The sequence below is a fragment of the Thrips palmi genome, unplaced genomic scaffold, assembly GCF_012932325.1.
Source record: "Thrips palmi isolate BJ-2018 unplaced genomic scaffold, TpBJ-2018v1 HiC_scaffold_11, whole genome shotgun sequence".
Lineage (NCBI taxonomy): Eukaryota > Metazoa > Arthropoda > Insecta > Thysanoptera > Thripidae > Thrips > Thrips palmi.
The window spans coordinates 1,090,365-1,104,816 of NW_023144622.1; the positions used below are offsets into that span (position 1 = coordinate 1,090,365).

Sequence of the window (14,452 nt, forward strand, 5' to 3'; positions counted from 1 at the left end):
AGTTCATGCGCTCCTTTCTTCCTATCTAAATGCATGGGGGAATTGCCTTGAAGCGTAGTTGTACGCTTCAAGAAGGGCGTACAGTCTTGAAGCGTAGTTGTACGCTTGAATGAAGCGTACAACTACGCTTTAGTTTTACCAGTGCATCCATACAACAAACATAGAACTCAGACCGCGAACCTCAATCGCGCACCTCCGGTAAAGTCCGGTCCCCACGGTGCCGACTAACCAGTCTTTTCACAAAATCAGAACTGTAATTTAATGTTTGGTTTTCATTTGAATAACGGGCAATGCTCACGAGACTCGCAAGCCGTGAGATCCACATCATCAGCCCGAGACGAATCAAATTGGTCGATATCCCGAAACTCATGCGGCGGCTCCTGCCTGCCTCTCTGTGGACTCCCTGGCGACCTAAGCGCTGGGGAGTCCCTCCAGCCCAGCCGTGCCCAGCAGGCCGAGAGTCGCTTTCGTCGCTCTGTCTCTCTCGCTCTCGTGGGGCGCCCCGAGTAGGTGCGAGGGAGACAGAGCGACGAAAACGACTCTCGGAATCAGTCTGCAGCCTTCGATTCAGCTCGGTACACTTTGCCGAGGCAACAACGCCGTGGCTCATTGCCTCCTGGCACGCCGCATGCGGTCTAGTGTGCGTGCGCGCTCTCGTGTGTGTGTGTGTGTGTGTGTGTGTGTGTGTGTGTGTGTGTGTGTGTGTGTGTGTGTGTGTGTGACATCGAGGGTCAATGGCACGCACTCACGCTGTTTGGCCACAGGGACACGTAAGACAAAGAGTCTTCCACCCGTTTCGTCATCGCGGCGACGAAAACGTGCCCTTTCACTGCCAGCTGCGCGTCGCAAAAAAAGAAAAGAAAACGCACTATGTTTTAAACGGGAGTCGAACCCCCGACCTGGTCAGCAGCGCACTTGCTTCCTGGAAGTGTTGTTGTTGACGCTGGATGTGGCTGTCCGCTGGAATCCGACAGCGTCTGCGCGCTGATCCCTGTCATAGGCAAGGACGGATCCAGAGACGGGTTCAGGGGAGGGGGGATGTCGCAAAAGTTGCCAAATTCAGGGGGGGGGTGCCCCTTCCCCCTGGATCCGCGCCTGCCTCGCAAGCAGGGCCGTCGTCCGTCGCCAAAACTTGGCACTTGGCGCTCCTATCTCGCGTCCGCCGTCCTCCCTAGTGACCACTACACTAGGACACCGCGGCCGATAACGAGCCTGCACTGCAAGCCGTGCAAACATTGACTCTTCGCCAAGGGGAGGAGGATTTTCAGGGCAGAGCGGCGGCGCGGCCGCGAAACCAGGAGCCAGCCGAGCCAAGCAGCTAGACAAAGACGCTCACTCCGCCCTCGCCGCTGCGAATATCTAAGTGCGACAGAGAGAGAGAGAGAGAGAGAGAGAGAGAGAGAGAGAGAGAGAGAGAGAGAGAGAGAGAGAGAGAGAGAGAGAGAGAGCTAGGCCGCGCTAGGCCCCGGCAGAGTCACGCGACTGCAAATAACGCTGCGTATCGCCCTGCGGGTAACGAGGCGTCAACACGGGACTGCGTATAATGACCGCCGTCGTGCGAATAGTGTCGTCGCGTGCGCGTCGTGCGCCGTGTGAATATGGCGATCTGATGGGACTGGCGGCGTGGCGGCGTGGTCACAGTCGTGCGCTAGTGAGCCAAAGATCGCGGGTTCAAAAGTCTACATTAGTTTTATTTTTCATTCGACACAGTCGCACGGAGGAGACCTTCGTCATCGACCTTAATTTAGGGCTCGCAATCTTGATTATCTTAAAGCGTTCAAACAGGCGTTGGCAAGCGAAGAGATAAGCGGGGGGCGCTGCTGGCAAGGGAGGGGAGGGGTGGGGGTAGGCCGGCTAACCTGCGACAAACGTCGAGCAAATGCAACCGTCTATCTCTAATTTATCGTTATTTCAGTCCTCCTTGCTTTTCGCCCCCGCGCCCCGCACCGCGCGCACACCGCTAGCACCCACCACACTGCCAGCACGGCCAGCACCCACACCGGCCGCAGGGCGCGGATCAGCGCGGACCCGCAGGGCTCTCGGATCCCTCCTACACCTTTCTATTTTAAACATGTCGCGCCTCTCATCGGCTCACCGATGAGTCCGATCTAGGATTTCACGAGAGCGGCGCGGACGGCAACGACGGCGACGACGACGACCGTCGATGCGACGACGCGGCGCGACGCGGACTCGGCACGCCGCGACAAGGGGGAGAGGGGCCTCGCCCCATGACACCTAGATGTCCATCCCACTGAGAAGTAGGCAAAAAGCCATGTTTTGTTCCGGCAAGGGAGCAAAAGGCCGGCTCTGGCTGGACCCGCCGCCGCGCCGCGATGCTCGGCGTGGTGGCGGTGCGCGGACCATGGTGCACCGCGGCGCACCGTGGCGGTCGACGGCCACGTGTTCGAGTGCCGCAGCTGCAGTCCGAGTAACTCGAGCTGCCGCCAGGACGGCACGGCGGCGCGGACCGCGGTCGTGCACTGCTCGGTGAGCTCGGGCGCTGCTGCTGGCAGCCTGCTGCACTGTGAGCCCGCAGGAGTACCAGTGTGGTGGACTGACACGGACACGGCCTCGCCGAGGAATCAAATACCAGCATGCCCGCGGATGGCGAGCCAAGGCCGCACTAGCAGCCGATCCAGTGGCCTGGTCGCCCGGCCAACCAGTCAGCCATAGTCGTCCAGGAATCACGTAACGGGGCCTCAGGGGTGCCTCACGGTGTGGTGGCGGTGACCCTTGTGGCCCATTGGGAACCATTAGGATTGCGTGCGGAGGTGCGGAGGGAAGGTCCATGTTTCGAAAAAATTCACAGAAATAATGACTTTTGCATAATTACAAAACAAGAAAATTAACAAACTTTGAAAACCATTCCAATTTTAAGGCGGAACGTGGCTGAGATGACGAGCATTAAACTGTGAACCCAACCCGTGCATGCAGAGGGTTTGTACCTGTCGCCGTCCCCGATGGATGGGTGCACCCTTAACGGAACTGCACTTGGCCCCGTTGAGGGTCTCGGGGACAAAGCCTGTCCAGGTGGACGCGTGAGGCATCGCGCTCAAGCACGCACGCACACGCACACACACAACGCACGCACGCGCGCCCCGTCCTCCGCTTTCTCCGCTGGCTACGCCACTGCCGTGCCGGAGGACGGGCGGCGGCAAGAGTGCGGCAACTGCGGCGCGGCGCGGCGCGAGTTGCGTCGGTCTGCACGGTGCCGGTGCGGAACGCGGGGCGAACGCGCGGAGCCGGGCCGGGCGGCCATCCCGGCGCGCCCTTATAAGGCACGTTGCGGCGTGGAGCAGATCGCGAAGCAGGCGAAGCAGTGGCCTGGCCTGCACGCCGGCCCGCTCGGCCCGGCCGGCCGCGCGCCGCACAGTGGGCCAGAAGACCAGTGGAGGCGGCCAAAACTCTAAACGCGTTTTTAGCTCCAGAGTCGCTAAATAGGCCTTAAGCCGAACGTGTGACCCCACCAACGGATCGCTCTCCGAACGAGGAATCCGGTGGGGTCACACGCTCGGTTCGAGTCCTGTTTAGCAACTCTGGAGCTGAAAACGCGTCTTGGAGTTTTGGCCGCCTCCACCGGTCTTCTGGCCCACTGTGCGCCGTCGACCAGTCGACCGCCAGCAGCCGGCTCTCCGAACAGTCGCGCTGTCTCTCTCGCACTCACGGGGCGTCCCCTGCAGGTGCGAGAGAGACAGAGCGACGCTGTTCGCTGCCGGACGCGTTATCTCGGACCGTCCTCCGACCCGCACTGCACCGCCTGCCCCTGCAGTGCCCTGCAGTCCTTGCTCCGAGGTGGTCGACTCGTTCAGTTACTAATTCGGTCGCACGCCGATCGCGTCGTCTGCTGCACTGCAACAACAGAGCGTCGACCCCCGCGTGGCGGACCGAGTGAAGACTGATTCCGAGAGTCGTTTTCGTCGCTCTGTCCCTCTTGCAACTGTAGGGGCCGCCTTGGAGTGCGAGAGGGACAGAGCGACGAAAACGACTCTCGGAATCAGTCTGCTGGCGGACGAGCAGAGTAACAGCCCGAGAAGGCCGCAACGATGCCGGATTCGGCCGCGACTTGCGAGGCTCTGCAGGTCGGTCCCTCTGTCTGTCTCTCTCGCACCCCCGCGGCCTGCGGGGCGCAAGGCGGGACGGCCCGCGAGTGCGAGCGAGACAGAGCGTCAGGGCGTCCTACGCCTTGTCGTAAAGCCGGGACATGATGACGAGCGGCGGCGCGGCGGCGTGTGGATTGAGAGGGAAGGAGGAAACAAAAAAATAAATTCTGTCATTTGAGATGTGCGCGTGAGCACTGCGTGAGCGGAGCCTATCGCAGGAAAGAGCGAACGGCTCCGTCTGCGCCAGACAGCTTCACGAGGCGAAGGCGCGGAGGAAGGACTGGAAAAAACGCAACAAAGTTCAGAAGGCGGACACAGTGAGGCAGAAGACCGGTGGAGGCGGTCAAAATCCAGGACGCGTTTTGAGCTCCAGAGTCGCTAACTGGGACTCGAACCGCACGTGTGACCTCACCAATGGATTGCTCTCCGAACGAGGAGTCCATTGGTGGGGTCGCACGTTCGGTTCGAGTCCCATTTAGCGACTCTGGAGCTCAAAACGCGTCCAGAGTGTTGGCCGCCAGAGCCAGTGTTGTGTCCAGCTGTGCGGCGTGTCTGATGGCCTCCAGGACGCTCAGGAGAAGGGCGCTCCGGAGTGAGGGCGACTTAAGCACGGACCGTGTTCGCAGGCAACCTGCAGGACGCCGTGTTGGCGTCCAGACCGACGCCATGACTGACGGCCGAAAGTGATTCCCAGCCACGCCGCGTCGCTCATCGGCCTCCGTCCCGAACGTCCCGTATGGAAATGTAACGCGGGCCACATTCGCCACGGCCCTCATCCCGGCGTCACTCTGTCTCTCTCGCACTGCCGGGACGTCCCGCTGGGGTGCGAGAGAGACAGACGGAGCGACGCAGCATGGGTCGCCGAATCAAAGATCGTGGCGGTCGAATTGATCCGCAATGGGAATGGAGTACGACGCCGGCGCGGTGCGGCCACGCCGGGCCCTGCCGCGCACGGGTCGCGCAGTCACCGACCTCGGGCCTACACTCGAAAACAGATTCGGAACTGCATTCTCACCGCCTGACCTAAGACACTGTAACATTGACATCAATTATAAATTTTAGAAAGATATTACTACCGTCAGCAGCGAGTATTCAGGAGACTGTACTGAGTAAACTTTAAGCACAGGTGGCGTAGCCCAGCCGCACAGTGGGCCAGAAGACCGGTCGAGGCGGCCAAAATCCTGAACGCGTTTTTGAGTCGATAAACAGGACTCGAACCAAACTTTTACCCCACCAATAGATTCTTCGTTCGGAGAGCAATCCATTGGTGGGGTCACACGTTCGGTTCGAGTCCCATTCAGTGACTCTGGAGCTCAAAACGCGTCTAGAGTTTTGGCCGCCTCCAGCGGTCTTCTGACCTACTGTGAGCCGACTGATTCCAAGAGTCGATTTCATCGCGCTGTCTCTTTCCCACTCATGGTGCGTCCCTAAAAGAGCGAGAGAGACAGAGCGACGACAACGACTCTCGGAATGAGTCTGCTGGAGCCCAAAGCCAGGCCTTGGCGAGGCCCAGGGCCAGGGGTTCGCGGCTCCTGCCCCTGTCTGCTCAGTGCCTGTCCGGTCCGGCCGCCCCGTCTGCTCACTTTGAAGCCCGTAAACCTGGAGAGTAATGGGCGGGGCACTCATGGCTGCTCATGGCACGGCGCGCACACTCGTGGTGCGTTGCCTGGCCCTCAGCCAGGCAGGGCCATTTCCAGGAGTCGTTCCGTCGCTCTGTCTCTCTCGCACTCCTTGGGACGCCGCTTGGGTGCGACAGAGACGGAGCGCGCGTCTTGGCGCCGCGCCGCCACAGTAAATTGTTTTGTTCGGCTTAACCGGCCGTTAGTCCGACATGATAGCGCGCTACTCCAGGAAGGCCTTTAGCGCACAGTGGGCCAGAAGACCGGCGGAGCCGGTCAAAAACTCGAGACGCGTTTTGAGCTGCGGAGCCGCTAAATAGGACCCGAACCGAACGTGTGACCCCACCAATGGATTCCTCGTTCGGACAGCAGTCCATTCGTGGGGTCACACGTTCGGTTCGAGTCCCATTAAGCGACTCTGGAGCTCAAAACGCGTCGGGAATTTTGGCCGCCTCCACCGGCCTTCCGGCCCACTGTGCAGCGCGCCGGTAGGGGCAGCGCGGCGCTAAACTTAAAGACGAATCCTGTGGGAGGACGCGAGCGGCATGTAAGTACGAACTCCGGCACTTCCCGGGTCACTTTGCTCTCACCTGCGGCATGCCCTGCTTCTTGGCGCGCTTGGCCGGGCTGCGGGGGCCTGTTCCACAGCACGTCCGTCTCCGGCAGCCAGCAGCAGTACCGGCCCGCCGCCGCCCCCCTGCGCGGCGTGCTGCAGGGGCCGGGGGTTGGGGCTGGGCACGGCGTACTGCCCCTGCTGGCACCAGCCGCCCCCGCAGTGGCCGCAGTGGCCGCAGCCCGGCACATGCATCCACGCGTCGGCCGTCACCGCCACCAGGACCACTCACTATGGCGGCGTCCCCGCGCACGGCGCCATGCCGACGCCGTGTCGCGGCACTGTCGCGCGTCGGAGCACCAGGACGCCGTCGTCGTCGCACTGTGACGGGTAACGGCGTCGCGCTGCCCGGAGCGTCCGCCGCGTCGCGCCGGGGCGTCGCGGAGCAGGGCGTCGGGTACGTACCGCCGCGGAGGAGGCCACGTGAGGGACTGCGATGCGATGCGCGCCTCCAAGCAGCGGTGCTCGCTGCGCGCGGCTCGACGGGCAGAAAGGCGTTGTGGCTGTCGTCTGCAGCCCCCTCCCCCCGCTCCTTCCCCTGCCGGGCCCTGCCCGCCGCGGCAGCCGGATGCTGTGCAACGCTGGGGTCGTCCCGGCTCGTCCCGGCGTCACGGCGGCAAGGGCCCGGCACCGCTCTGGACCAAACACTCCCACAGATAGAAATAGTTCGGCACCGCGCCTCGCCGCGCCCCGCCGCGCCCCGCCGCGCCCCGCCGCGCCCCGCCGCGCCCCGCCGCGCCTCTCCGGCTGCCTGCAGCGCCGCAGCCGACTGCAGTCGCCGCCACCGCAGAGCGTACGGGCGTAGCAGCGTACGTGCCGCAGCATCGCAGCACAGCGCGGTGGCAACAGAGTGCAGCAACTCCATCAAGTAGGGAAGCTTGCCCAGCTGGCCACTGCACTGCACTACCACTGCACTGCCCGGCGCCGCGACTCGCCGGGACTCATCAAGACCGAGGAGGACGACGGACCGACAATTTCACCTCCGGCATCCTCGACGCTCGGGTCGGCCGAATCGGAGTCGCCGGCCGGTCACTGTCACACTGTCACACGCCTTTGACGGCAGACAAATGACTCGACTCGGCCGGTCGGTAATGTGGCCGGTCGCACCCGCGCCGAGGCCGAAGGGCTCGGCAAGTTGACTGTAAGCCTGCAGCACCTGTCGGCTTGGCCGGCTTGGCGCGCCACATGAATCAGACGCTGCATTCGTCCTGGAAGCCACCCGCCCCACCCCACCCCGCCCCGCCCCACCCCTGGCACTCGCGTAGCGCCGCGCTTACCGCCCGCAGCAGACTCATTCCGAGAGCCGTTTTCGTCGACCTGTCTCTCTCACACCCATATACGCTTCGTGAGTGCGAGAGAGACAGACTCTCTGAATCAGTCTGCCGGTTGGCAGCGCCCAGCCCGCGCCACTCGCCCGTCAGTCTCGCCGAGTAATCTGCTCAGTCATATCAGTTGGCAGCACTGCGCGGCACTGCGCGGCACCGCGACGCAATGGCTCGGCGCACAGTGGGCCAGAGGACCGGTGGAGGCGGCCAAAATCCTGGACGCGTTTTGAGCTCCAGAGTCGATAAACAGGACTCGAACCAAACTTGTGACCCCACCGATGGATTCCTCGTTCGGAGAGCAATCCATTGGTGGGGTCACACGTTCGGTTCGAGTCCCATTCAGCGACTCTGGAGCTCAAAACGCGTCTAGAGTTTTGGCCGCCTCCACCGGTCTTCTGGCCCACTGTGCGGCGGGCGCACACGCCGATGCAGGCGGTGCAGGCCGTGCGGGCGATGCAGGTGCACCCCAGCGGTGCAGCGGGGAGGCAAAGGCGCTTGGACGGCTGCCACATCGCGTTGCCACGACGACGTCGCCGCACATAATCCGCAGCGCGGCGCGCAAAACTGGACTGACAGCCGTCGGACAAAACACGCCGTCCCGGACCGGAGCGCGGACCGCCGCCAAGCCGGAGCCCCGCGGCCAGGACGCCGTCGACGGGACCGGTCGTTCTCACGGGGCCGTCGCGGGGTCGCCGCGGGGTCGCGGGGGGGGGTCTTGACGGCGGCGTCGCGAGGCGCCGATCAAAAGGTGCATCAGATTAGCGACGGCGCGCACAATGCACGCACGACCCTCCGCGACCAGCGCCGCGACGCCGAGAGTCGTTTTCGCCGCTCTGTCTCTCTCGCACCCACACGGGACGCCCCATGAGTGCGAGAGAGACACAGCGACGAAAGCGACTCTCGGAATCCGTCTGCAGCCCCGCGGCGTGCGCGCGAGGCCGCGACGGACGCCGGCGACTTGTATCTATTTCGTTGCCGTCCCGTTTTAGGCGGTGCTGCGCGGTGCGGCGCGGTGCTGCACTGCGATTTCTACGGCGGCGACATCCCTAGTTGGCGGTCGTCGCGAGGAATGCTGCGGAAGGTCCGGTCCGGCGGTCGGGCGGTCCGGCGCCGCGATCCTCCGGACTCCAGCGCGCCGGGCACCGCACTGCAGCAGGGCTCGGCCTTATACAGACGCCCCGCCCCGCTAGGACTAGCTCCAAGACGAGGTCCAGCATGTCCATTGTTGAGCACGGGAAAGCTGGTCGACGAGGTTTAACGCCACCTTGGGAAACCGAGCGACACTCCACTGGCAAACCCCCACCGCGCCGCGACCGCGGGGGCGGAGTGGGTGGAGAGCGCGCTCCGGGCGAACCGAGGCGGAGCGACGAAGCTCGTGGCTGGCCGTGCAGAGGCAGGTGGTGCTGGCGCTCGCGACCAGTGTGCTGGGCGAGCTCAAGTCCGACCAGAGACACGCCGCCAAACGAATCAGACAACGGCAGCGCGCCCGGTGCGTATTCGACGTACGTATTCACTGAAAAACCAAACGTGGTCTAGACCAAACCAACTGGTGTGGTCAGGTCAAATGGGTGCCATTTTGACCACATCAGTCGGTGTGGTCTAGACGACGTTTGGTTTTTCAGTGTTCGGGGACCTCCCTCGGAACTTCCAGATACTAACGCGTCTTCACAGCTCGCTCCCTCTCGTCGTCTACCAATGAGTGCGAGAGAGACGAAAGGCGTGACGTAATACGAGGACGACACCTTCGTGGCTTTGATTTGGTCGGGAGCAGCTGTGGCGACGCGCGGCAGATGCAGCAGCACCGGCGGAGGAGGGCGAGGGCCCTTCAGGCCTTTAGGGACACCGCGGCGCGGCGCGGCGCGGCACACTGCACACGCGCCGTCTCTCTCTCCCCCCCCTCCCTCCTCACAGTACATTTACTCCCTTCACGGACACCCCACTGCTGCTGCCGGCGCGTGCCCCCCTCCCCCTTTTCTCGGTAGTAAACCGGCAAGTTGTGGCGCGAGGCGCATCCTCGCCTACTTCCTCCCCACACCCGGGATCACACAAACCGCCCCATTTGTATCATTGTTGTTATTCCCGCCAAAAGAAAACAAGCTGGGGCTCGACTGGGCTCGGCCGGATGTCGCGGAGCCGCGCCCCCTGGCGGCGGTGTCGCTTACCTGTCGCCGGGGGGGGGGGGGGGGGGGGGGCTTTGCGACACGTGTGGGGCACGCGCGGACAGCCCTTGATCGAGCGCCACCACCGCGAGCGCGGGTGCAAGTTCGAGCACCACCACCGCGCCCCAGAGTCGCTGAACAGGACTCGAACAGAGCGTATGACGCCACCAATGGAGTCCTCGTTCGGACAGCGACCCATTGGTGGGGCCACACGTTCGGTTCGAGTCACATTTAGCAACTCTGGGGCTCCAAACGCGTCCGGGATTTTGACCGCCTCCACCGGTCTCCTGACTCACTGTGCGGTGACGGAGTACATCGTGCTTTTCAGCGAGATTGCTGCTTCCAGTTCGTCCCCGTCGACTCACCAGACAGCACGTCGTCGTCCTCGTCGTCGCTGGCGTGGCCCAGGTGGCCCAGGTGCTCGTACGAGTCCCACCGCGTGACGGGGTCGTCGGACGAGTCCAGGGTGGGCACGGCGGGGGTGGGCGCCGGCGACGGCAGGCGGGGCTCGGGCGTGGGAGAGAAGTGCAGCTCCACGGCGCCGTCCAGCGGGAAGCGCAAGTCTGGGGGCCGGCAGGAGGACAAATTTCAATTTCAAACATCCAAATTGTGCATTGTAACTGTAAATGGTATCTCTCTCTGAGACCCAGGGATCCTTAACTTAACGTAACATGTAACTAACACTGCTTTCATAATGTAACATAAGACAATGTTCGCTAAAGGTTAAGGGTACGGACTTTTGCAAGTTCTTCCAAAAGTATCTCCACACAAATTCGAGACACAAGAAAAATAACTTATCCTTTTGAAAATAATTTAGAAGTGAAGGGTTGTAACTTAAACTCGTACGATAACGTTATAATGCTCTTGTGAGGTAAGTTAAGGCTCCCTGCCGAGACCTCTGCACTGCTAATCCAAGTGTGGGCGCTTTAAAGAGTGGTCTTGGTCCACACTTAGATCAGCAGAGAATCGCCAAAACCCCAAAGAAATAAGCAGAATAAATAAGAATAAACCCTCAGTCCTCGCCCTCACCATCGCAAGCGTAGTCCAGCTCGCTCCGCGTGAAGCTCAGCGTGTAGTCCGAGACGGCGCACGTGTGGAACTGGCACGCGAACACGATCTCGCGCGCCTCCTTCAAGTGCGCCGGGTCGTTCGGGTCGCCTTTCTTGCTGCAAGTCCGCCAAATGATTTCAAATTGTTAAAAATGACTCAAAGTCTTCCGTGAGAGAAGGAAAGACGGCGAAAGAAGGTGGCACCACGCTCTCAAAGATTAGGCCTATGGTGAAGATTCTCCATATTCAGAGGGTGTTGCTGACATTGTAGTTTTACCTTGGAGATATTTTGTGAAATTTCTTTGGTATAACGGAGAAAATGTCCACCACTGAAAATCTCCACTGGGTAGGACTGTCACTGCCTGTCACGGGCCAGAAGACCGGTGGAGGGGGCCAAAACTCTAGACACGTTTTGAGGTTTTGAGCTCTAGAGTCGCTACACGGGACTCAAACCAAGCGTGTGACCCCACTTAATAGATTCCTCGTTCGGAGAGCAATCCATTGGTGGGGTCACACGTTCGGTTCGAGTCCTATTCAGCGACCTCTGAAGCTCAGAACGCGTCTAGAATTTTTGCCGCCTCCACGGTCTTCTGGCCCACTGCGCATGCTGCGCACTGCAGCCTTGCGGCACCCACCTGTAGTGCCGGTGGTAGCACTTGACTAGGACGTCGCCGCGCAGCTGCAGCCCCCGCCGGCCGCGCTCCGCCGCCACGTTGACGGTGAAGGCCCTGGCGTCCTCGGCGGCGCAGTAGACGGCCGAGGTGTGCACGGGCACCAGGCCCTCGTACACCTTGAGGAACGCCCTACAGCCGCCCACCGCGACGCCCGCGCCGCCCCCGCCGGGGTCCGGGCCGTCGGGGTGGCTGGGCTCGAACGACGGCGCCCCCAGCACCGTCACGTGGGTCAGGTACAGCGGCGCCGAGTTGATCTTGATGGAGCCCGACAGCAGTCCCGAGAAGTAGTCCACGTACCTGCGGCCAAGTCGCGATAGTTAAAATTGGAGGTTTGTTGCGCTTTGAGCATTGCAGTGCTCGGAAATGATCTGGCGGTTCTTCCTTGATAGCACAGTGGGTCAAAACGGTAAAAATCGGGGAAAAAAATAATATTTGGGTACGCTCAATTACTCTCCCAATCGGAGCCAGAGGTGGCCAAATTCGGATTCCCCAAAAAAATTTGAGTCAGAATCGTGACAAATAGCCGTGGCTTTTTGAATACCCGACGATGTGTGGGTTATATTAAGAGAGTGTTATTTTTGATATTAACCCATTTAGCTGTTTTGGAGGCCCATATATCGGCGGGTTTTCGAAAAGCCACGGCGATTTTTCATGATATGGACTCAAATTTTCATGAGGAATCCGAATCTGGCCACCCCAAGTTCCGGTCGGGAGAGTAATTTCGGGACAATATTTTTTTTCCCGATTTTTACCGTTTTGACCTACTGTGGATAGGCTGGGACGTACCTTCGGTGCGAGGGCTGCTCCACGTCTTGCACCTGGTCCTGCAGGAAGCGCTTCATGGCGAAGCGGTCCAGCGCCTGGTCGGCGCCGCCGCAGATGTGCGAATAGTGCATGTAGGCGGCCACCACCACGCCGATGCGGTCCTTGCTGCCGCGGGCGTGCACCACGGCGATGCGCCGCGCGTTGCCCTTCAGCCACGAGTCCATGTCCTTGCAGATGGCGCACAGCCGCTCCAGCGGCGGCGCCAGGTCGCGGGGCCAGCCCAGCTCGCGCACGGCGTGGTGGTGGTGGCGGAGCGAGCGGCGCGGCGCCGACAGGTTGAACACCTGCAAGGACAGCCGCGCACACCTTAGATCCAGCATCTTTTGAAGGAGGGAGAGTGGGGGTAAGTTTTGGGGAAGAAAACGACAGGGTAAGTAAATACAACCCATATTGAACTTCGAGTCATCCCTCGCCGCGAAGTGGAGAAGGTAATTACGATCTTTCTAGCGCAGCATAAACAATTCGGCAAGCGGAAAAGTGAAATAAGTCAAATCCGCTCACTTTTCAGAAAATTTCCTGAAATTTAGTACGACAAAAGAACAACTCTTGCTTCTTGCTTATCCGCCCATGGACAAGAAGCCCGCCATCCTCCACCCGGGAGGCGGGAAGGGGTTGCGAAACGTGAGGGGGGAAGATGGATGAACAGATAGGGCGAACCCCTCCCCTCCCCTCATCGCCACCCTGCGGTCCGGCGGCAACCCACCAACCCCCAGACGATACAGGACGTGCGTGGCATACGGCCAGTGTCCGAGATTCGTCGCCACCGCACAGTGGGCCAGAAGACCGGCGTCGGCGGCCAAAACTCCAGACGCGTTTTGAGCTCCTGATTCGCTAAATGGGACTCGAACCGAACGAGTAGCCCCACCGATGGATTCTTCGTTCGGAGAGCAATCCATTGGTGGGGTCACACGTTCGGTTAGCGTCCCATTTAGCGACTCTGGAGCTCAAAACGCGTCTAGAGTTTCGGCCGCCTCCACGGCAAGGCCTGCAAGCCGACGGCGAGCTCACCATGTAGTTGTCCTGGTGCTTGGTGCGCAGCATGTTGGCGGCCTGCTGCTGGCCCTGCAGGTAGGCGGCGCGGCTCACGTCGCCGGGCACCCAGAGCGCGATCATGCGCTCCGTGACGTAGCGCAGGTCCATGCCGTCCTTGCTGGGCCCCTGCGTGCCGACAGTGCCGCCCCAGCCCCGCGACTTCCTCGGCGCCGTGCCCGCGGCCTTGGGGCCGTTGACGCCGCCCTTAGCGGCCGAGGCCGCGCCGCCACCGCCGCCTCCCGCGCCGCCACTGCCGCCGCTGTTGTTGTTGGGCAAGGTGCTGATGTTGTTGTTGTTGGCCGAGGTGTTGTTGATGGCCGAGGACAGCGTCAGGGTCTGCAACAGAGGCAGGGACGCCGTTTAACAAGTCCAGGAAAGGCAGCGCGTCGGCAAACGAGGCGCCGCGGTCGCGCCGCGGTAAGGACCGGTAAGGAGCACTGCGATAACGCCTGCACCGTAAACTGGCTTGCAGATCGACTGCACGCACACGTGCACGCCCCACCCCGCCCCGCCAAGATCCTGCTGGACCACGGCCTGCCTCGGCACCGGAACAATGGCCACGCTATCATTACGCCGATAAACACGCGGGCACGAGTCCCCCCTCCCTCCCCACCTCCCGACCCCTACGGCGGCCGCCACCGGCCAGGGCGCGCCCCAGGCCCCCGGCCCCCTGCCCCCTGCACGGGCCAGGGGTTGACAGGGGTAATAGGATGAGCATCCAACCCCCGCCCCCCTGTGCCGCCACCCCGCCGCCCTGGCCGTGGCGACCAAGGCGCCAAGGCTTCGGCAGGGCGGCCGGTCACCTCGCACAACAAAGGGCGGGGTCGGGGCCGACCCATTTCGGGTATTTCGGGTCGCTTCTGTCTCTCTCGCACTCATTATGGCGGCCCGCAGTGGCTCTGCGAGAGTGGAATCCGGCGGGAATCGCTCTGCCTGCCGATTAGTTGCGATTTTCGGACTAGGCGGTGGCGGTGTGGAAAGGAGAGGAAGTGTATGTGTGTGTGTGTGAGTGTGTGACGACGCCGAGGTGCCCGACTCCCCAATGACCCTGTATGA

General features: G+C 61.8%; 1 protein-coding gene across 1 annotated transcript in view; it reads right to left on the reverse strand.

Annotated features, from left to right (window-relative positions):
* LOC117639665 (tensin-1) overlaps positions 1 to 14,452 on the reverse strand; it is a 130,657-nt gene that overhangs the window by 24,628 nt on the left and 91,577 nt on the right. The window contains exons 6-10 of the mRNA XM_034375538.1: positions 13,373 to 13,732; positions 12,326 to 12,648; positions 11,501 to 11,836; positions 10,846 to 10,982; positions 10,182 to 10,379 (exon numbers count right to left, since the gene is read on the reverse strand). Of these exons, the coding sequence (XP_034231429.1) occupies positions 10,182 to 10,379; positions 10,846 to 10,982; positions 11,501 to 11,836; positions 12,326 to 12,648; positions 13,373 to 13,732 (1,354 nt within the window). The remainder of the gene's footprint in view (positions 1 to 10,181; positions 10,380 to 10,845; positions 10,983 to 11,500; positions 11,837 to 12,325; positions 12,649 to 13,372; positions 13,733 to 14,452) is intronic.